This window comes from Plecotus auritus (genome assembly GCF_963455305.1).
Source record: "Plecotus auritus genome assembly, chromosome: X".
Lineage (NCBI taxonomy): Eukaryota > Metazoa > Chordata > Mammalia > Chiroptera > Vespertilionidae > Plecotus > Plecotus auritus.
The window spans coordinates 118,123,015-118,146,944 of NC_137784.1; the positions used below are offsets into that span (position 1 = coordinate 118,123,015).

At 40.3% G+C, this 23,930-nt stretch overlaps 2 protein-coding genes across 9 annotated transcripts in view; one reads left to right on the forward strand and one right to left on the reverse strand.

Annotated features, from left to right (window-relative positions):
• The window catches only part of FGF13 (fibroblast growth factor 13), a 659,009-nt gene that overhangs the window by 15,092 nt on the left and 619,987 nt on the right, over positions 1-23,930 (reverse strand). The gene's annotated exons all lie outside the window — the stretch shown is intronic.
• On the forward strand, positions 11,666-11,836 carry LOC308239260 (small ribosomal subunit protein uS14-like; the record flags this gene model as incomplete). The annotated part of the gene is made up of 1 exon (XM_080652006.1): positions 11,666-11,836. One exon carries the CDS (start codon positions 11,666-11,668, stop codon positions 11,834-11,836), a length of 171 nt encoding a protein of 56 aa, XP_080508132.1.

Consider the following 23,930-nt stretch of genomic DNA (forward strand, 5'->3'; position numbering starts at 1 on the left):
TCCCATGTCTGAACTTTTTCAGATGATTTTGTTATATATATATATATATATATATTTAGAAGACCAAAAATATTATAGTAGAGCAAATTTAATCACTTGTTTTTATACTTTACTGTCTTATTTTAGTAAAGAATTTAATAAGAGAACGGTACTGTTGGTTTTAGCCCAATATTAAACATGAGTGGACCAAAGAAAAGGAAAGTGGACAGTGAATGCCGAGTGTTTAAGAGGGAGTGGACAACAAAATATTTTTTCACCGAAGTCCAATCAATGCCAGTATGTCTGATATGCCAGGAAACACTTGCAGTCTTCAAAGAGTACAATCTCAGCCGTCACTTTGCCACAAAGCATGGCAACTGTGCTAGCAAGCAGTCACCTCAAGAACGGGAGGCTACTGCACAGAGGTTGATGGCTAAATTACAGGCTCAACAAAATGTCTTTCACAGACAAACTGCAATTCAAGAGACAACTACCAAAGCAAGCTTTATGCTATCATTCAAGTTAGCAAAAGCTAGCAAACCTCTCTCTGAAGGCGAGTTTTTGAAAGAATGTATGATAGAGACAGCAGGTCTCTTGTGTCCAGAGAGCAAAGGCAAGTTTGAAAAACTCAGCTTATCGCGCAGGACAGTGACTGGTCAAGTGGAACTGATTGATGAAGACTTGGCCAGCAAGTTAAATAGTAAGGCAGAGTTCTTTAAGTTTTATTCACTAGCATTGGATGAAAGTAATGACGTAAAGGACACTGCTCAGCTCTTAATTTTTATCCGAGGGATTAGTGACAATTTTGAAATTATGGAGGAGTTTTTAGCCATGGAGCCACTGAAAGGAAAAACACGGGGAGAGGACTTGTATGACCGGATGTCTACTGTCATCGAGAAAATGAAGCTACCATGGAGTAAACTTGCTAATGTCACGACAGATGGATCTCCAAATTTAACTGGAAAAAATGTTGGACTGCTAAAAAGAATTCAGGATAAAGTGAAAGAGGAGAACCCTAACCAAGATGTTATTTTTCTTCACTGTATTATTCACCAGGAATCATTGTGCAAGTCTATATTACAACTTAATCATGTTGTTAATCCAGTCGTAAAGCTTGTTAATTTCATTCGAGCAAAGGGACTTCAGCACCGTCAGTTTATTAAGTTTCTGGAGGAAACTGATGCGGATCACCACGACTTACTTTACCACTCTCATGTCCACTGGTTGAGTTTGGGCAAAGTTTTCCAACGAGTGTGGGAGCTCAAAGAAGAGATTGGTGCATTTTTGAAATTAAAGGGGAAGTCTGACGAATTTACTGAGCTGAGTGACAAGAATTGGCTGTGTGACTTTGCATTTGCTGTAGATATATTTTCACATTTGAATGAGCTAAATGTGAAGCTACAGGGAAAAGATCAGTATGTACATGACATGTACACTAATGTGAAAGCCTTTAAGTCGAAGCTGATTTTCTTTTCCAGACAAATTTCAGACAAAGTCTTCACTCATTTTGCCACACTAGCCACACAGAAGGAGACCATCCAAAACGTGAAGAAATACAGCAAATCACTGGATGACCTGCATGCAGAATTCTGTCGTCAGTTTTCTGATGTTGAAAAAATTGACCAGTCACTTCAACTGGTGGCCTGTCCTTTGTCACAAAACCCTGAAACAGCATCAGAAGAGGTGCAACTGGAACTCATCGATCTTCAGTCTGACTTTGTCCTAAAGGAGAAATTCAGCTCTCTTGAACTAAGAGACTTTTATGCTTCACTTAATGAAGCCACTTTTCCAAACATCCGGAGGATGGCACAGAAGATACTGGTGCTGTTTGGGTCAACCTATGTTTGTGAGCAGACATGTAGCATCATGAACATCAACAAAGCCCCTCACAGATCCAGCTTAACTGACAAACACCTCAGATCTATCCTGAGAATAGCCACAACAAAACTAACTCCAGACTTTGATGCATTAGCTAAAAAAGGAGACCAACAACACTGTTCCCACTGAAGTTGATGTTTTAAAGACCAAAAACCTTTCAACCTAGTCTACATTGCCATCTACATCTACGTCCCGGGCATAATTTGGAAGTTGCACTAAAGAAAATGTTTAATTTACTGTTTACACATTTTGTTCTTTTCTATTTGTTTTGGTTTTAAATTATTTTATTATATTTAAGTTTAATTTGAAAGGCTTTTGTACCTTTCCTTTGTTAGGCAATTTTATTTTGCCTTTGCCATCTTCAATATAAGGTATGTTATGGTGCTATGATTCCTCCATTTTTTTGAAGTTTCAAATTATAATAATTAGTGTTTACATTCTTCTTGTTAAAATGTTTGAAATGAATAAAACTATTGAAATAATAAAAAAAAAAGACCGTACCCTTTTATGTAATGATGTTTACTTTGAATTTATATTAGTTCACACAAACACTCCATCCATGCTTTTGTTCCAGCCCTCCAGTCCAGTTTAAGAACCCATTGTGGCCCTCAAGTCAAAAAGTTTGCCCACCCCTGGGCTACACCCTCCCCCACCCCCGTGGGGCTTGACAGGGGACCTCAGGCCGCACCCCCCACCCAGCAGGGCTTGACAGGGGACCTCAGGCAGCACCCCCCGCCCCAGTGCCAGGCTGGGGGACCTCAGGCTGCGCCCCCCACCAGGTGGTGCTTGACAGGGGACTTCAGGCTGTGCCCCTCACCCCGGCATCAGGCCAGGGGACCTCAGACTGCACCCCCCACCCGGCGGGGCTTCATAGGGGACCTCAGGCTGTGCCTCCCGCCCCAGCACTGGGCCAAGGGACCTGAGGCTGTGCCCCCCTGCCTGGCTGGGCTTGACAGGGGACCTTAGGCCATGCCTCCCACCCAGCGGGGCTTGACGGGGGACCTCAGGCCATGCCCCCCACCCAGCAGGGCTTGACAGGGGATCTCAGGCTGTGTCCCCCACCTGGCAGGGCTTGATGGAGGACCTCAAGGCATGCCCCCTGCCCAAGTCTGGGCTGGGGGGACCTCAGGTCACACCCCCCAACCTGGTACTGGGTCAGGGGACCTGAGGCTACACCCCCCGCCCAGCAGGGCTTGACAAGGGTGGGACTGGCTGGGTCTGGATCTAGCCCAATGGGGAGGGGGTCGCAGCCAAGTCTGGGTCTCACGTGATTTTGAGGTGCATGTGGGTGGGCAGGGACTTAACTCTGGGTCCCATGGTGTGCCCCAGACTCTGACAGGATGAAGGTTTTCATATACATTTTACTAATTTTCTTTCATCTCTGACACTTCTATTATAGAGAAAGGGCAAATAACAATATTAAATTATTTCCTCTAATTAATCCCCTTTTAATGTACACAAATTTCATGCACCGGGTCACTAGTTTGTTTTATAAAACACACTGAAATAAGCTAGAAAAATAAAGCAGGAAACAAAACAAAAATAATACATCCCTTACAGAGCCTAAGAGGGGTTATTTTTGTCTTGATATAAAAATAATATGATCCAAAATCCTCACTCAATTCCAAACCTGGTCAGCAAATACAGTTTGCAATGGAAGTAACTTGCTGATATTTGCAACAATGGGGAGGGTCAGGCCACATGTCTCCAAGGTTGTGTAATTGGCCTAAGACAGTATTAGTATGACCCAAACCTTGTAGAATAATACAAATTGATCAGGCACTGCCATTAGGTGGCAGAAGATGTACTTCATTTTACATAACACATGTTGTAGAGGGACTGTATAACCATCATGTTATTTGCAAAATCTTACTAGGGAATCTCCCTGTGGGAAAGTCTCTTTTGCAAGTGAAGAACACTTTTCTAAAGTGAATAACTCTCTAAAACTTTTTTGGTCTATTGTGTGTATTAACTCTAGACATTGGCTTTTTTTGTTGTTGTTAATCCTCACCCAATGATTTTTTTTTTTATAGAGAGTGCAAGGGAGGGAGGGAGTGGAGAGAGAGAGAGACAAAAAAATCAATGAAGAGAGAGACATACATCAATTGGCTGCCTTCTGCACATGCCCCAACCAGGGCCTGATCAAACCTGCAACCCAGGTATGTTCCCTTGACCAGGAATCAAATCTTCAACACTAACCACTGAATACAATGGCCAGGGCTGGATGTTGGCTTTTCTTATAGCAAGGCTGATTTATATGTTTTAAAGAGGAGTAAAATATCAGAAATTATTTTTTGAAAATAAACTTTCCTGTCTGTTGGTTAGTTAATGAAATTAATGTGTGCCCAGTGGGTAAATGTTCTCCATTACTATGATATTTTTTAACTTGTGTAATAACTTCAGAGTGGGGTCAATCCACCTGCAAGGGAATGATTTTGGAAGTATTTGTACTCAGCAAGAGAATAAGCTTAAGTAGGTTCTATGTTTTTATTTTTTTAACTTTTAAAAAATATGTTTTTATCTGATTTCAGAGAGAGGAAGGGGGAGGGAGAATGATATAGAAACATCCAACAATCAGCTGCCTCCTGCACATCCCCTGCTGGGGATCAAGACCAAAATCTGGCCATGTGCCCTGACAAAGAATCAAACTGGCCACCTCTTGGTGCATGGGACAGTGCTCAACCAACGGAGCCATACTGGCTGGTGGTCCTATCTTTTTAAATAGTCATTGCAAGCTCCTATCTGAATATTCAAAGCCTGGGAACCCTGAAAACATTTCCAAGAGATCCAAGAAACTGATATGAAAAGGAGAAAGATTATTTCCTTGTAGATCAATTGAAAAAAACCTGGGAAAGAGGTGGACTATTAAAAAAAATTACAGAGATTCAAGATGGTGGCCAACAGGATGGCAGTCAGCAAGATAGTGTGAATGAGTGAGAGAGCAAAGGGGAGTGTGTGGACATGCAGGCAGTGTGTGCATTTGTGAGTTAGGAACAGCTATATTCCATATGACTGTCAGGGACTGGCAGACCAGACTCTTCTGACTGGGCAGCCTCTATTACCACTGAAATCTCTCCCAGAGTGGCTGGCTCTGCCGCAGGGACCATGCCATCTTGAAGGGGAGAGTGGCTGTGATAGGAAGCCCAGCCTTACCTTCACCCGGGAAGACCTCGGATACTTCCCGGGACCCTACAGCCACAATGCCCAAGGACCAGCTGCCTCACCTGCAAACCTATGGACACTGAGACTCCAGCATCCCTAGCTGCAGGCGCCTAAAGTTTGTCCAGGGGGAGATAAAGTGGTGGCTAAATACGAGAACAGGCCTTCTCAGAGAGGAGATAGAAGAAACAGCTGAATCGAATAGCATTCACCCGGAATTGGTGAATTAAACACAGCTGGTGAGGCAATCCATGGATGGAAAGGTCAGAGATCGCCTGGAGAGATGTGGAATCTGGAATCCAGGCTGGAGGGAGAAATGCGCACAGCTAGGACTAGAATCTCAGGAGACTGCACCAAACCTGCAGCCCTTGGGGTCAGTGTAGTCCTCGAATGTGGAAGGAGGTCCACAGGGCTGCTGACAGTGGGGAACTCTAGATCTAAGCCCACACACCTGGCATACTGTGCCCAGAAAGACAGCCTGAAGTGCTATACCGGCTGCGCAGTGCCAGGGGGAGAAAGACACTAGGCAAAGTGGTTGCTTTGTCTTTATAACTTCTTTGCTTTTACTTGCTAAACCCAGTGCATAGGATATTTCAATTAAAAACACTCACAGAGACTGCAGGGGAAGGTGATTTTTGTGGAAACTGGGGAGCAGAATAGGGAGAGATGAGCAGGAAACCAGCTCTGGGACAGTTCATCCCTCCAACCCAGTCTTGAGTGCGGCAGGGGAAGGAAGTGTCTAAACACCCCCAGGGAGCCCTGGGAGACTGGTCTGAGGAGCCATTTGGTCCCAGAAACTAATACAGAAACACTGCCACTCAGGGGCTGTGTCAGAAATAGACGCTTGTGTAAATACAACTGAAGGCAGGCAGAGAAACAAAGTGAGCAGAGTGATCCCAACCTGCTTGAAACCAAGGTTGTGGCTTATGACACAGAGGAGTGGTGGATCGCTGGGAACTTCAACACTGTGCTGGCTACCTGACAGGAAATAGATGTGACAGGCAGAACAGTAGAGAGGGGTTTTAAACCAGCCCCCATGGGTCATTGAAGCTCTGCTGAAGTGAACGAACTTCACTACTTATTTTTTTTTATCTTTTACTTAAGAAACGAAAAATTTTTTCTCACTTTATTTTACTTTTTTATTATATTTTTTATTTGTTATATTATTATTACTATTATTTTACCATTTTTAAGTTTTATTTTATTTTATTTTATTTCGGATTAGTGTTCTACATTCTATTTTTATTTTTATTTTTTATCATTATATTACTCCATCTCAATTTTTTCTTTATGCCAACATTTTATTCCTCACTTTTCCTCTTTTTCATCCTGTTTCTCTTCACCTATTCCTACTTTAGTTTTTCTCTATCCTTTCTTTTCACTCCCTGTTAAAAATTGATCATACTCATATATCAAATTTCGTCTCCTCTACTCCAAGTCCATGCACACTTCTCTTTTCTCTTTCTTCACTAGCCAAATTTTTTTCCCTTTTCTCTCTTTCTCTTTCTTTCTTTCTTCCTTCCTTCCTTCCTTCCTTCCTTCCTTCCTTCCTTCCTTCCTTCCTTCCTTCCTTCTTGTTGTTTGTTTGTTTTTTTTTATTTTTTTTATTTTTTATGCTTCTGTTTTTCCTCTCCTCGCTTGTTCTCTTCTTCTACTAATAACTTAATTGGTTTCAATCACCAACAAAGGCCTATCTGCTCTATATTCTCCTTTTCCAAAAATAGATGAATACATAGATGGATTAAAGAAAAGGAAATTATATTTCTTTAATATATATATTTTTAATATACATGTTTTCCAATATTATTTTTTATTTATCATTATTATTATTATTTTAGTATTTTGTTTTTTACTTTCCTTCTTATACACTCATTCTCTTTCTACCTCCTCTATACTGAATTGTGGCCATTTCCCCATACATTCAATTCCTTGACCTTACCTTCTGGAAATAAGCTCTGCTTCTTCAGATTCAGCCTCCCTCCTTCTTTTATGGATGTGTATTATTTGCATTTTTTTGTATTAGTTGTTGGTTTTTTGGAGTTTTCTCCCATATACATATATTTTTCCTTCTTCTTTTTTCTTTTCTTTCTTTTCCCTCTTACCTTTTTTCCTTTTCCCAATAACATTTATGCACTCTTTTGTCTCCCCTAATTCTCTTTTCTCTGGTGGTCACCATTATTTGGGGTTATTGGTATCATGAATACATTCGTGTTTGGTGCCCTCTGTGTTGTGTCTTGCCATGTTGTATTTTGTGCCTTTAACTCAACGCAGTAGAGACGAGCTACATAACCAGACACCCTGAGAGGAGCAAAAATGGGGAGACAAAGAAACAGCCCCCATACAAAAGAAAAGGAGGAGTCACCAGAAAATGAAGTAAACAAAATGGAGGCAGGCAATTTGTCAGATAAAGAATTCAGACAAATGGTCATAAGGACGCTGAAAAGGATGGAAGACAAATTCAACATGTCTAAGGACCAAGAGGAAATGAAGAAGAACCAAGAAGAAATCAAGAATGACATAGCTGCAATAAAAAACACAATAGAAAGCATCAACAGTGGACTAGAAGAAGTGGAGTACTGCATCAGTGAGCGAGAAGACAAGGTAGGGAAAAATACCCAAGCAGAGCAACAACAGGAAAAAATAAACTTAAAAAAGAGGAGGAAAGCCTAAGGGAGCTTTGGGACAATACGGAACAAAACAACATCCATATAATAGGGGTGCCAGAAGGAGAGGAAACTGAGAAAGGAATAGGAAACCTATTTGAAGAAATAATGACAGAAAAGTTTCCTGATATTGGGAAGGAAAAACTCACACAAGTCCAAGAAGCTCAGAGTCCCAAACAAGATGAACCCAAAAAGACTGACATCAAGACAAATTATAATTAAATTGGCAAATTCCAATGACAAAGTAAGAGTTGTAAAGACTGCCAGAGAGAGACAGGAAGTTATCTACAAGGGATCTCCCATCAGACTATCAAATGATTTCTCAACAGAAACACATCAAGCCAGAAGGGAATGGAATAAAATATACAAAGTAATGCAAAGCAAGGTTCTGAATCTAAGAATACTATACCCAACAAGACTATAATTCAAAATTGAAGGTGAAATCAGGAGCTTCACAGACAAAAATGGATTAAGGGAGTTTATAACAACCAAATCAGCAATGCAAGAAATGCTAAAGGGACTGCTGTAAAAAGAAGAAGTAGGAAGGTAGGAAGGAACACAGACATAAAGAATAAAAGTGGTGACAAACAAGTACCTATCAATAATAACTTTATTATTTTTTTTAATAAATCTTTATTCAGATTATTACAGTTGTTTCTCCTTTTTCCCCCCATAGCTCCCCTCCACCCGGTTCCCACCCCACCTTCTGCCTTTACCTCCCCCCCACTGTCCTCATCCATAGGTGTATGATTTTTGTCCAGTCTCTTCCTGCACCCCCATACCCCTTTCCCCCTGAGAATTATCAGTCCACTCCCTTTCTATGCCCCTGATTCTATCATATTCACCAGTTTATTCTGTTCCTCAGGTATTTAATTCACTTGATTTTTAGGTTCACTTGTTGATAGATATGTATTTGTTGTTCATAATTTTTATCTTTACTTTTTTCTTCTTCCTCTTCTTTAAGAATACCTTTCAGCATTTCATATAATACTGGTTTGGTGGTGATGAACTCCTTTAGCTTTTTCTTATCTGTGAAGCTCTTTATCTGACCTTCCATTCTGAATAATAGCTTTGCTGGGTAGAGTAATCTTGGTTGTAGGTTCTTGCTATTCATCACTTTGAATATTTCTTGCCACTCCCGTCTGGCCTGCATAGTTTCTGTTGAGAAATCAGCTGACAGTCGTATGGGTGCTCCCTTGTAGGTAATTAACTGTTTTTCTCTTGCTGCTTTTAATATTCTCTCTTTGTTTTTTGCTCTTGGCATTTTAATTATGATGTGTCTTGGTGTGGTCCTCTTTGGGTTCCTTTTGTTTGGGGTTCTGTGCACTTCCTGGACTTGTAAGTCTATTTCTTTCACCAGGTGGGGGAAGTTTTCTGTCATTATTTCTTCCAATAGGTTTTCAGTATCTTGCTCTCTCTCTTCTTCTGGCACCCCCATAATTCTGATGTTGGTAAACTTGAAGTTGTCCCAGAGGCTCCTTACACTATCTTCAACATTTGGATTTTGTTTTGCTTTTTGCTTTTTCGGTTGAGTGTTTTTTGCTTCTTTGTATTTCAATTCTTTGACTTGATTCTTGTGTTCCTCTAGTCTGTTTTTGGGTCTCTGTGTAATATTTTTTATTTCAGTCAGTGTATGTTTAATTTCTAGTTGGTCCTTTTTCATATCTTCAAGGGTCTCATTATATTTATCGGCCTTTTCTAGGATATTCTTGAAAAGTCTTATAACTGTGGTTTTGAATTCTATGTCCAGTCATTTGTTTTCCTCCATTTCTTTCGTTTGTGATCTGTTTCTTTGACGCCGCATTTTCACTGCTTCCTTGAGTTGGTAGGGTAGATTTGTGTGCTAGGTTTCCTATATGTCCCAGTGGGTCAGCCTTCCCAGTTAACCTGAGGTGGACACTCTTGGTGCACCCCTTTGTGGACTGTGCATACAGCCTTGTTGTAATTAAGTCTTGATTGTTGTTGGTATCACTGGGAGGAATTGACCTCCAGGCCAGTTGGCTGTAAGGATCAGCTGTGTCTACACTGGGAGAAGTTCGGTGCTGGAGAAAGCCTTATAGGATTAGACTTGCCAAATTGCAATAGCCTCTGTGCTCAGCTTGGATGGAATGGAGTCTCAGGGCGAAGCAGACAGTCTTGGCTTCCCGTCAGCCGTGCCCTTGCGTGCACGCGTGCACCTTCAGACCTCTGCCTTCCCCGGCTCCCGAGTCTCCGCCCAAGAGTCCAGATTCCCCCCACAAGAGCATGGGTCCCCAGGGGTTCGCCTGGAACTGGGGTTCAGTGCAGTCAGAACTGGGGCTCAGTGCAGTCAGGAGCTTCCGACTCCCTTCCACTAGGGAAAGCCTGTGGCAACCTCCGCAGCCTTTGTGCGTATTGGCACACATGTGCCTTCAGACCTCTGCCTTCCCCGGCTCCTGAGTCTCCGCCTGAGAGTCCAGATTCCCCCCACAAGAGCGTGGGTCCCCAGGGGCTCGCCTGGAACTGGGGTTCAGTGCAATCAGAACTGGGGTTCAGTGCGGTCGGGGGCTTCCTTCCCCCTTCCGCCAGAGAAAGTCAGCCAGGCTCTCAGCCGCCCTTCCTCTCTGCGCGCACAAGACCCTTTGCCGTACCTCCAATTCTCTGTGAACTTTTCTCTTTCCTTCTAGTTGTAGAATTTTCACTCAGCCAGCTTTCCTGTGTTTCTGGATGGTGTCCGTTCTGTCTTTTAGTTGTAGTTTTGAAATTGTTGTGCAAGGCAGCAGTTTAGGCGCTTACCTATGCTGCCATCTTGGTTTCCATCTCAATAATAACTTTAAATGTAAATGGATTAAATGTCCCAATCAACAGACATAGGGTAGCTGAATGGATAAGAAAACATGACCCATATATCTGCTGTCTACAGGAGACCCACCTCAGAACAAAGGACTCACACAGACTGATGGTGAAGAGATGGAAAATTTTTTTTCAGGCAAATGGAAATGAAAAAAAAAAAGCTGGGGTAGCAATACTTATATCTGACAAATTAGACCTCAAAGTGAAGGCCATAACAAGAGATAAGGAAGGCCACTTCATAATACTAAAGGGATCAATACAACAAGAGGATATAACCCTGATAAACATATATGCACCCAATGCAGGAGCACCCAAACACATAAAAAAAAAAAACTTCCTGGAAGATATCATGGGAGAAATCAACAATAATGCAATCATAGTAGGGGACTTTAATACACCACTGACATCACTGGATAAATCCTCTAAACAAAAAATCAGAAAAGAAACATCAATCTTAAATGACTCACTAGATCAGATGGAATTAATTAACATCTTCAGAACATTTCACATCAAAGTTACAGAATATACATTCTTCTCACGTGCACAAGGGTCATTTTCAAAGACAGACCACATATTGAGACACAGGCAAAGTATCTTCAAATTCAAGAAGGTAGAAATCATATCAAGCATCTTCTCAGATCATAATGGCATAAAAGTAGAAATCAACTATAATAAAAACAATGAAAAAATATCAAGCACTTGGAGGTTAAATAGCATGCTATTTAACAATGATTGGATTACCAAAGAAATCAAAGAAAAAATAAAAAGCATCCTGGCAACAAACAACAATGAAAACACAACAATCCAAAGTCTATGGGACACAGTGAAAGCAGTCTTGAGAGGGAAGTTCATAGCTCTACAGGCCTAACTCAAAAACAAGAAAAAATGGTAATAAAATATCTAACCCCACTACTCAAAGAGTTAGAATGAGACCAACAAAAAAAGCCCAGCATAGGCAGAAGGAATGAAATAATAATGATCAATGCAGAAATAAATGACATAGAGACCAAAAAAACAATACAAAAGATCAACAAAACCAAGAGCTAGTTCTTTGAATGCATCAACAAGATTGATGAACCTCTAGCCAGGCTCACCAAGAAACAAAGAGAGAGAACACAAATAAAAAACATCAGAAATGAGCTTTTTTTTTGCCTCTTTGCTACAGTGTGAGCAAGATGGGTCACCAGCAACTCTACTGGAGCCATCCAAGGAAATTCGGCCAGGGTTCTCGTTCTTGCCACGTCTGCTCAAACCGCCACGGTCTGATCCGGAAGTATGGCCTCAACATGTGCCGCCAGTGTTTCCGTCAGTACGCGAAGGACATAGGTTTCATTAAGTTGGACTAAGTGAACTTCCGTGAATGGATCATTCAAGACATCTACCTTATGACAGAATGCTATCTCTTTGTACATAAAATAAACAACAAAAAAAAACCCTTCAAAAAAAATCAGAAATGAAAGAGGTGAAGTAATAACCAATCCTACAGAAATACAAAGGAGTATGAAAAAATACTATGAACAACTCGATTCCAACAAAATGAACAACATAGACGAAATGCACATATTCTTAGAAAAATACAAGCTCCCAAAACTCAATCAGGAAGAATCAAAAAACCTAAATAGGCCTATAACTACCAAAGAAATTGAAGCAGAAATGAAAAGTCTTCCAGGAAACAAAATCCCTGGCTTTACAGGGGAGTTCTACCAAGCATTCAAAGAAGAACTAAAACCTATCCTCCTTAGACTATTTCAAAAAATTCAAAAGGAAGGCACACTTACAAGCTCTTTCTATGAAGCCAGCATTACCCTAATTCCAAAACCAGATAAAGACACCACCAAAAAAGAGAACTACAGGCCAATATCCTTGATGAACATAGATGCTAAAATCCTCAACAAAATTCTAGCAAGTTGGATCCAGCATTAAATAAGAAAGATCATAAACCATGAGGAAGTGGGATTTATTCTGGGGATGCAAGGATGGTACAATATCCACAAATCAATAAATGTGATACAGAGCACAAACAAATTGAGAGAAAAAAAAATCAGATAATCATATCAATCAATGCAGAAAAAGCATGTGGCAAAATTCAACACCCTTTCTTGATAAAAACTCTAGGCAAAGTGCGAATAGAGGGATCATACCTCAACATAATAAAAGCCTTATATGACAAACGTACAGCCAACATCATACTCAATGGGCAAAGACTAACTCCATTTCCCATAAGAAGAGAAACAAGACAGGGATGCCCACTTTCACCACTCCTGTTCAATATAGTACTGGAAGTGTTAGCCATAGCGATCAGACAAGAAGAAGGAATAAAATGCATCCAAATGGGAAAAGAAGAAGTGAAACTGTCCTTATTCACAGATGATATGATCCTGTACATAGAAAACCCAAGGACTCAAAAAACTACTAGACCTAATAAATGAATTTGGCAATGTAGCAGGATACAAAATTAACACCCAGAAATCTATGGCCTTTTTATTCACCAATAATGAACTCAAATAAAGAGAAACTGAAAAAAACAATCCCATTCACCATTGCACCAAAAAATTAAGATACCTAGGAATAAACTTAACTAAGGAGGTAAAAGACCTGTACTCGGAAAACTATAGGACATTGAAAAAAAGAGATAGAGAAAGACATAAACAAATGGAAGAACATACTATGTTCATGGATTGGTAGAATCAACATCATTAAAATGTCCATACTACCCAAAGCAATCTACAGATTCAATGCAATTCTCATTAAAATACCAACAGCATATTTCAAAGATCTAGAACAAACTCTCCAAAAATTCATCTGGAATAAAAAAAAAAAAAAAAAGCCCGAATAGCTGCAGCAATTTTTAGAAAGATGAACAAAGTTGGAGGGATCACAATACCAGATATCAAGCTATATTACCAAGCCACGGTTTTCAAAACTGTCTGGTACTGGCACAAGCACAGACATATAGACCAATGGAACAGAACAGAGAACCCAGAAATCGACCCACGCCATTATGCTTAATTAGTATTTGACAAAGGAGACAAGAACATACAAAGGAATCAAGACAGTCTCTTCAATAAATGGTGCTGGGAAATTTGGTCAGATACATGCAAAAAAAAAAAAATCAAACTAGATCACCAACTTACACCATACACAAAAACAAACTCAAAATGGCTAAAGGACTTAAATGTAAGATGGGAAACCATAAAAATCCTACAAGACTCCTACAAGGCAGCAAAATATCAGGCATATGTCATAGCAATATCTTTACTGACACAGCTCCTAGAGCTATGGAGACTAAGGAGAAAATATGAAAATGGGACTACATCAAATAAAAAGCTTCTGCACAGCTAAAAAAAACACACAAACAAACAAACATCAACAAAACAACAAGAAAGCCCAGTGTATTGGGAGAAAATATTGGCTAATGTTATTTCAGATAAGGTTTTAATCTCCAAAATTTACAGAGAATTCATACAACTTAACAAAATGAAGATAAACAATCCATTCAAAAAATGGGCAAAGGACCAAAATAGACACTTTTCAAAAGAGGACATACAGAAGGCCAAGAGACATGAAAACATGCTCAAAGTCACTAATCATCTGAGAGATGAAAATCAAAATGACAATGAGGTACCATCTCATACCTGTCAGAATGGCTATCATATTTGCCAATGTTATCTCTATTAGGTTTGATCAAGCAATTGAGTTGATACCCTTCCACTGGGAACTGGCTTTTCAGGTCATTTCAATATGGACATTCCCTTTGCTGAAGACTTCTTTTCACTTGTGGTGACCACATTCCATTCTCTTCCCTCAGGGTATGTATAAAGAAGTTTCCACCCAGAAAAATCCTGCCAAAAGTCCTTTAAAAGCCTCTGACTCCCCTCACTGGGTGCTGGATCCATCCAGGCTCAGCCACCTGGAGTGTGGATGATGGAATAAATTCATAATCCCTCACCACTCTGGCCTCATGCATTCCTCCTTCGGCAACCTAACAATCTCCAATAAGGGTTTAATCTCCAAAATTTATAGGAAACTCATACAACTTAACCAAAGGAAGATAAACAACCCAATCAAAAAATGGGCAAAGGACTTAAATAGACACTTTTCAAAAGAGGACATACAGAAGGCCAAGAGACATATGAAAACATGCTCAAAGTCACTAATCATCTGAGAGATGAAAATCAAAACGACAATGAGGTACCATTCATACCTGTCAGAATGGCTATCATCAACAGATCAACAAAGGACAAGTGCTGGTGAGGATGTGGAGAAAAAAGAACCCTTGTGGTGCACTGCTGGTGGGAATGCAGACTGGTGCAGCCACTGTTGAAAACAGTATGGATTTTCCTCAAAAACTTAAAAATGGAACTCCCATTTGACCCAGTAATCCCACTTCTAGGAATATATCTCAAGAAAACAGAAACACCAATCAAAAAGGATCTATGCACCCATATGTTCACAGCAACACAATTTACAATAGCTAAGATTTGGAAAGAGCCTAAGTGCCCATCAGCAGATGAGTGGATTAGAAAACTGTGGTACATCTACACAATGGAATACTAAACTGCAGAAAAAAAAGAAAAAGAAAAGAAAAAACAACAACAACAACAACAAAACAAGCTCTTACCATTTGCAACAGCTTGGAATTGACCTGGGGAGCATTATGCTATTCAAAATAAGCCAGTCAGAGAAAGATTAATATCACATGATCTCACTCATTTGTGGAATATAATGAACAACATAAACTGATGAACAAAAATAGAGCCAAAAGTATGGAACAGACTGTCCAATCTATGAGGGATGTCGGGGGTGGGAGGTAAGAGATCCACCAAAGAACTTGTATGCATGCATATGATCATAACCAATGGACACAGACAGTAGGGGGTGAGGGCGTATGCTGGGGGGTGGGAGTGGCCAGGGAGAGGTCAATGGGGGAAAAAAGGAGACTTATGTAATATTTTAAACAATAAAGAATTTAAATTAAAAAAAAAAACATAGCAAGGTGGGCACATAGGATATTCTGATACTTCAGGAAATATTGAGGATTGGAATTTTGATTTGTGTTGGATAGTGATTGTGTTAAATTTGATAGGGTTTGTCTCTGTAGAAGAGAATCACTTACAATGACCAGAAGTCCACTTCTTCAAAAGTTTTAAAAGGAGGCTTTTTATCTTTTCTCCTGCACAAGTAGGAAAGCAATGACAGACAACAGTGACTGCTCAAATAGAAGTCATTAATGTGTGCTTTCTTCTGCAAACCATAAAACCCAGAGTCTCATAGGACAAGATGCAAAGGCCTCATCTATAAATGAATGATGAAAAAGGTTTCACAGGGGGCTATTGGACTGCCACATCACATTACACCTGCAAATTACTTCTGAGGATAGGAAGTCCAAAAGAGAGTAATCTCTCTATGAAGAGAGTGCATTGAAAGGAGCTAATGAGAGGATGCTGGTGATAGACATTTACCATGAATATGAATGAGGGAAGTCAATGAATTAAATTAAGACTCAAATGGAAGATACATTCTAAACTACTACTTAATGAGAGCCTACTGTGTGCCAAGCACCATGGGAGGCTCCTTTGCATATGTAATGATCTCATTTAATCTTGACAGCAGTTCTCTATAGTAACTTGAATGTATCTACATCCCTGTGGCCTGAGAGAGAGGAATTCTCCCACCTCAAAAATGAAGAAACCAAAGAAAATAAATCCTTAAATCATTTCTTTATACTAGTAAACACAATTGCAAGTGTCAAAGTCACCTTAATAGTCACTATGTAGGCAATAGCTGCAATATCAATTTTCTTCTAAATGTACAGTTTCAACATTTGCTGAAGTTTCAGCCCTTCCTCCTATTTGTGTGCCCTGCCTGTTTGTACACTGAAGATCTCTATGCAAACCTGCCTCTTCCACTTTCCAGATTTCTGATTTTGGGCAATTCACCTGTGCTCTGTTCCTGCATCTGTAAAATACCACCAGGTGCATCACAGGAAGGATTGCAGAGGCCATGGAAAGCAGCCAGCTTGTGTGTAAACGCTCACTGATGGTGGGATCCCTCCCCTTGCCTTAATTTTCAGTTCATGTGATATAAAAGAAAATGCAGCATCTCCACCCCACTCCCAACTTGAAACCGGTATGGAAATTACTGGTGGTCAGTGAAAGCAAACAGAGAAGCACATTTCCATTTCTGAGACAGGTTCCTGTTACATGTTAACTGTATGTAAAACTGCATTCAGTACTGATTCCTTTTCAAGGGTAACAATACATGAGTTTTTAATTTGGGGCTTAAAATAGCCTAAGATCCTAAAATCTGAATGACTAGAACATTTATGTAATATTACCTAGTATCATTAAATGTGACCCAGGGTCATGCCCTAGAAACTTCTGGTTTAGAGAGGTTACTGGAAAGAAAAAACAAAAAACAAAAAACTGATATTAAAAAGATCTGTGAAATACGTAACCCAGTAGGAATGGGCCAAATGACACATGTTTCATTTTAATTTATGCTACAAAAAGTACAATATTGTCTCACTTCTTCTGTTCTAAATGCTCTTTTACTAGTTCTACTTTCATAATGTAGGTTACTAATAACAACAATAATGAAAATCTAATAGTACCTTCCTTAGGTTTAAGCAGTGCCTATTTTTAAAGTTTGCTACAACTGCTTAAATAGTTATGGCATTCAAGTGACAGATAAGAGAAAATGTAATAATGATAATGACAATAAAGGTAATGATTATAATGGATTTTGGTAGACCTTTGTTTTCTCTCTCAAGATCTTTTTTTACAGTTGAAGAAATTGAACCAGAGACGCTAATTATAATGAAATCTGGCTTTCACATTTTCTTTTAGAGAATGAATCCAGGCAGGGAAGTAGCTCCTTTTTGATGAAGCTGGAATCTATATAAGGTAGTTGTTGATGACATGTGAGAGTCCTTTATTTTAAGGCAACCTGATCTCTAAGACGTTTCCAGGGATGCAAAACACTGAGGACCTAGCAGCCCTCACTGGTCCTGGGTTGCAGAAGGAAGAGATTTAACACAGAGCATCAGCCAAGCCCGCCAGCCTGTCTCCCAGTCCACTGCTTTCTTCAAAACAAAGATTTTTTTCTCTTATGTAAATGTGTGCATTTAACATTCTCCTAGATCAGTGGTCGGCAAACTGCGGCTCACGAGCCTCACGAGCCTCACGAGCCACATGCAGCTCGCGAGCTGCGGTTTGCCGCTCTGTTGACTAATGAGTTTGCCTATCACTGACTTAGACTCTGGATTCCAATAATTACAGGCTGTTGTTGTTCCTTGTGATTAAGCCCCTATCTCAGTGGTCAGCAAACTCATTAGTTAACAGAGCGGCAAACCGCGGCTCACGAGCCGCAGTTTGCCGACCACTGTCCTAGATCATGCCATGAAAAGTTCATTCTGCTATTGCAAAATGATTGCAACTGAATTAGGCACATTTCCTTTTTTTTTTTTTCTTTCCAGTGACCTCTCTAAACTACTAGTCTCTAGGGCATGACCCTGGGTCACATTTACTGAAACTAGGTAAAGATGTGGGTAACAGGTAAGGAGAAATATAAACCAATCTAGTCAGCCTCAAGCATGTATGTGAGAGCCCGTGCTTGCAAGACAGAAAGGGAGGAGGCAGAGAGAGCAAGACAGAGGTGGGGGTGGGGGCAAAGAGACAGAAAGATGACAAGAAGTGAAAACAGAGAAAGTAAATGTGATGATTTGTTTTTCCCAATTCCATAATTCTGTGGCCAATGAGAAAGGTCTCCCATACCCACCACTCCCACACCCACTCCAAAGGTTTAATGGGGAAGGTAGAAAAGTGTGTCTGCTTTGCTGGAGAGAATCTCTGTTTCCTCTCCAAACTCCCAGTTGTGCTCTGAACTCAGGGTAAAATCTGAAAGGCCACCCAGGGCAGGTTGTGTTCTTCCTTAAACTTAGTATCTGTAGATTTATAGAGGAACCTGATAGAGGAGCAAACCCATTTATTTCTTCCTGAAGATTTTCCTATGCGTAATGCACATCCATCTCTGGGGGCTGGGTGGGGAAGGAAGGAAATATAGGTCTCAAGCAACTCAGGATTAGTGCAAAGTCCTGAAAAAAATTAATTAAAAAAAGACTTTGAAATATGAATGTCACTTTTACAAAGTGAATTATATTTTCGTAAAAGAAATGTAATGCTTAGAACTATAGCTATGTCTCGGTAAACAAGGCAACGATTCCCTATTTATGACAAGCCACCACCACCTGTAATGACGTTTATAATTCCTATCACCTTATATTATGATTATGTAGAAACCACTGCAGTGAAGCCTGACTTACAAAACTTCAGTGCTTCACAGGAGTGTTCAGACTAAGCACCCAACTATAATTCATAAATGAGCTTTCAATAGCTTAGTTTTAATTAAATTTTGTTTGTTCTGTAATTCTTAAAATACTGCAACACTTTATATTTTTTTTAAGAAAGAGTTTGATGATATTACATTTTGAAATAGGCAAATTACAGTTCTTTATCCAGATATGCAATTTCAAATTTCAAATATTTGTTACCTATGTATTATTGTAGTTGAAAACACAATGCCAGAATATAATACCAACTATAAGAATATATAAAAAATGATTAATACTTCATAAGCTTTGTGCAAAACCACAACCTAGTTGGAATAATTTTCAGCTTTCATTTTCAACAGCGTAGACAGTTAAAGCATTTGCATGAGAATGCAACATGCATAAATTATTCCCACAGGGAACACTTAAAATTTAAGGTAATTATATAGCACAGAAGTGGTTTCAAAGAACTCAAACAAAATAGCAAAAACTCTACAGTCACCCTTTAAAATGATTATTATTCTGTGTTACCAGTGATCTTGATCACTAAAATTCCTCTCTATACAGTTACATTCACATGATCAAGTCTTAGTTCTTTTATCATCAAGCTCTTGCAGCTGGCCCTGAAAATTTGCATGCTGTAAAGGCTGAACTAGACAGCTAGTAGAGATGAATTCTCCAGTTATGTTAATGCTGTGAACAAAACCATAATACTCCCTTAATATATCTTATCATTGCACTTTTATACTAAACATGCATTCAAATCAAATCCTATTTTTTTTTACACTCCTCCTGTTCAAAATCTTTTAATGGCTCCCTGCTGCCTACAGAATAAAATCCAAACTCCCTGGCCTGGTGTTCAGGGCCCTCCACAATCTTGCACGTGTTTGTCTACAACTCTACCAGAAGATTTCTCAACTCAAGCCAGATTGGAGAAATAAAACCAGGAACAAAAGGAGCAGAGATTTTTCTTATGAATGGAAAAATACCTCCTTTGATCCAGTTCCTGTGCTTCAGAGGCTGAGCTATTACTGTAATTAGAGAGAAGTACTAGGTCCCAGGGAATTTGTAACAAATCTCTCCTAAATTTCTTTCTTGTGCTCTACATTTTTTTAAATTAAAAAAAAATTACCTGAACTTTTTATTTATTTATTTTTTTTTGTTAATCCTCACCTGAGGATATTTTTCCATTGATTTTTAGTGAGAATGGAAGGGAGGGGGAGAGAGAGAGAAAAATATCTATGTGAGAGAGACACATCGATTGGTTGTCTCCCGCTTGTGCCCTGATCAGGGATTGAGCCTATAACATAGGTAAGTGCCCTTGACCAGAATTGAACCCAGGACCTTTCAGTCCACAGGCCAATGCTCTATCCATTGAGCAAAACCAGGTAGAGCTGACCTGCATTTTTAAACGTCTAAGCTGCCTCGTGTCATGGTTCACATACTGTGATTTAGCAGACAGTATGTTTATGCAGGAGCCATCACCAGCTATGCCATTCTCTGAGGTCACTTGCTAATAATCAGCACCTCTTCTTTTCACAGCACACAGAGGAAAAAATAATCAAATGTCAGCATGTCAGAAACCTCCAGGCTCAGCTTTGGCTGGATGCAAAAGCACTTTACAATTAATTATTTCTGAAGACTTACACAGCATCAAGGAAGAGGGTAATGGAATTGTATTTGAACAGAAGAAAGCTAAATTATTTATCTCATACTAATTTTTTTTTTTTTGCAGATGGCTGGTGATGAAAAATCTATACTGCTAAATATGCCACATATATTACTTTAAAGGTAAGCATAGGGGCTAAAAATTTAAATGTTCATAATATTTTTGTATTTAAGTCTTATGGCTCATATTGATTCCACATAAAGGCTCTTTTAAGTGCAAGTGATTGGTATATGACAAACTGAACCACCAAATCATTGTAAGTGCATCATCTATTCATGAATCATATCAGCAGCTGGATTGCTTCTCTTTTTTTAAATTCTCAGGTAGAATGAGTTTGGGATGTTGCCACTTGATGATGCCTACTGTATTCCTCATCATCAGGAGGGTGTAAACACTCCTTCCCCAAAAGAAAGAGAAGGATATGACCCTTCAGGGAGATCTCAGTTCTCAGAATTAAACTCCCTCACTTAGCTTCAGGCAGAACTGGTTAAATGCTGACTTCCAACTAAAATAAACAGTCAGTTGATGCAAAGGTGATGATACGGCAGACCAGATGTATATCCTTTTCCTTTTCTGCCCAAGTTATGTCTCCAGGGAAAGGGTTGTATGGGTTTAACATCCAATTCTTCCTTCCCCCACCCTGTCAAGGATCCATTTTCTCTTTGCTCTGTAACCCCCTGTTGGAAAGGTGAGACATGGACTTGTTCCTTGGTTGACCCTCTAATGCAATTATTCAGGAAAGGAGAGAATATATTCAATTATATGTGCTGGATGATATAAAGCATAACATTTTCAGAATTGTCTAGCTATCCTATACTGTCCCTAGGTAAAGCAGCTAAATCTTCTGGCCCTACAAAGGAATTGGTTTGTGTACAGAATCATGATGCATGATTTGCTTAGTGAGTCAGAGCTTCTCTGAACAACATCTTATATATGTTTATTTTTTTGCAGAATGTGCAGTATCATCTCTGGCTGACTATTGGAAGCTGATTATTTTATACTAGAGGCCCAGTGCATGAAAATTCATGCGCTGGAGGTGGGGGTCCCTCAGCCCGGCTTGCCCCCTCTCACAGTCCGGGAGCCCTCAGGGGCAGGAGGTGACCCAGCAATCAGGGGAAGGTGATGCCTCATCACACCTCTGATGCTGCCACTGGCGGCAGTGCAAGCCTCGGCCAGCCCCGGTTACCTGAGCCTTGGGTGGCCCTAGGTGGCTGGGCAGCCGCCATCCGAGGCTTGCCTGCACCTCGGGCTGGCCCTGGGAGGCTGGGCAGCCAACATCTGAGACTTGCCTGCGCCTCGGACGTCAGCTGGGCAGCCACCATCCAAGGCTTGCCTGTACCTCGGGCCAGCCCTGGGCAGCTGGGCAGCTGCCATCTGAGGCTTGCCTATGCCTTGGGCCAGCCCTGGGTGTCTGGGGGACTGAGGGGACTGGGGGACTCTGGAGGCAGGTGTGCAGAGCGGCCAGGCCCACCTGGGGGCAGGCCCGGTCTTGCCGCACACCTGCCACCTGGTGGGGCTGAGGGAACTGGGTGTCACCATCTTGTGGCTGTGGTCTCTGCCATCTTTGAGGGCGGGGCAGTCAATTAGCATATTCCCTCCTTATTGGATGTGGGCGCCATCATCTTTGCAAGGGTGTGAGGGTCAATTAGCATATTCCCTCTTTGTTAGATAGGATACATTTTGTTAAATGAGATGCTGGCACTCATGGTGCTTAGCATTTTGAAAATAGTAGGTGCCTTCCAAAGAGAGTTGTCCAGAAAGCACTTCTTGAGCTGCAACCAGAACCCATGCCATGCCCCAAAATGTGTTCTTGCAGTGAGAGATAACAGAACAAAACTGAATTGTATAGTCTCCAGTGTCCAGCAAGATACAGACCTACTGTGGGTGAGTATATTCCTACTAGTACAACCTAGTTAGGCCTTCATTCCATTTGAAAATGATGTATTTGGTATTATCATCTCCTACATTTAAGTGCTCTATTTTATAATCAGCAAGAGCTAAGCATTTACTAATCTCAGAAAATGTGTGACTATTCTAGGTCAAGGTATAGCTTCGAATTCAAAGAGTGTATGTTGAAACCTAAAAATAGATCAGTCAGAATCGCACCACCAGAATAACCAAAATTGCCACTGTTATAATACCTAAAAAACATAATTCATACATTCTAGGACTAGCCAAACATAAGTCAATTTAATCAGAGTTAACTATAAATGATACCTTACATTATACACCAAGATAAGATAATAAGGCTCCATTTTTAAGTCACCTTCTTGCATAGTGAGATTACTAGTAAATCACCAGAAATATACTTTAAACACACTTTGGTATATCAGTGTCACTGAAGTTATACTTTCTGCAATACCTATCTATGGAGAGAATATTTACAGAGGACTGATACTGGCTGAAAATTATTGTGAAAAGGAATAAACAGGGGGCTGTAGGCTAAGTGACCAGAATAAAGGACAGTACGAATATTTTGAGTACAGAGTTTCAAACCTCATAGCTTTAGGGGTGGCTCTATAGGCCATGCCCAGTAGTCAGTGACTTTGCTAATTTTCTAGGATTAGGAAGAAACAAGGTGACATGTTAAACAGAGGTGAAACCATTAGAACTGCAGTTTTTAACTTTGGGCAAACACATCAAATTACATGTGCAACTCCAATGAGGAAGCAAAGGGATGGCTGTGCAAACAGCCACCAGTCATTGGAGGATGGATATACACACAAAGCTAGTGTGAGAACTGCTACAGATTACATATTTGTCCTCTTAGCAATGTTACCTTTCTGTTCTTCTAAACAGTTTCAATGTTTACCTACAGTTGCTTACTGTATTTTGAATAAGCAATAATAGGTTTGATTTTCCCTAAGCCTGAGTCATGGCCTGGTAGTAAATTAGTAGCTAAGGAAGTGCCTTACTTCCTTGAGGCCACTGAGCCATCATTTAAGGCATAATATGCTTGCTTTGGTTTACGAAGATTCTACTGACTCACTTCAGTGAGGGTTGTTTTTCTTGCACTGCTGATGGCTGAGGTAAATGAATACACTTGTTTTTGTCTCCTTGCAGTTTGGATAGGATGGCCTGAGTGAATTACACATTCTTGCCAATTCCACTGTAACCTACAAAGCATTTGCCCATAATGTTTGTTTAAAGATTAAGGTTCAGACAGTTGATCCTCACAGCCAACTGGCCTGGAGGTCAATTCCTCCCAGTGATACCAACAACAATCAAGACTTAACTACAACAAGGCTGTACACACAGTCCACAAAGGGGTGCACCAAGAGTGTCCACCTCAGGTTAACTGGGGAGGCCGACCCACTGGGCCATATAGGAAACCTAGTACACAAAGCTACCCCACCAACTCAGGGAAGCAGTGAAAAATGGGGAGACGAAGAAACAGATCACAAACGAAAGAAATGGAGGAAAACAAATGACTGGATATAGA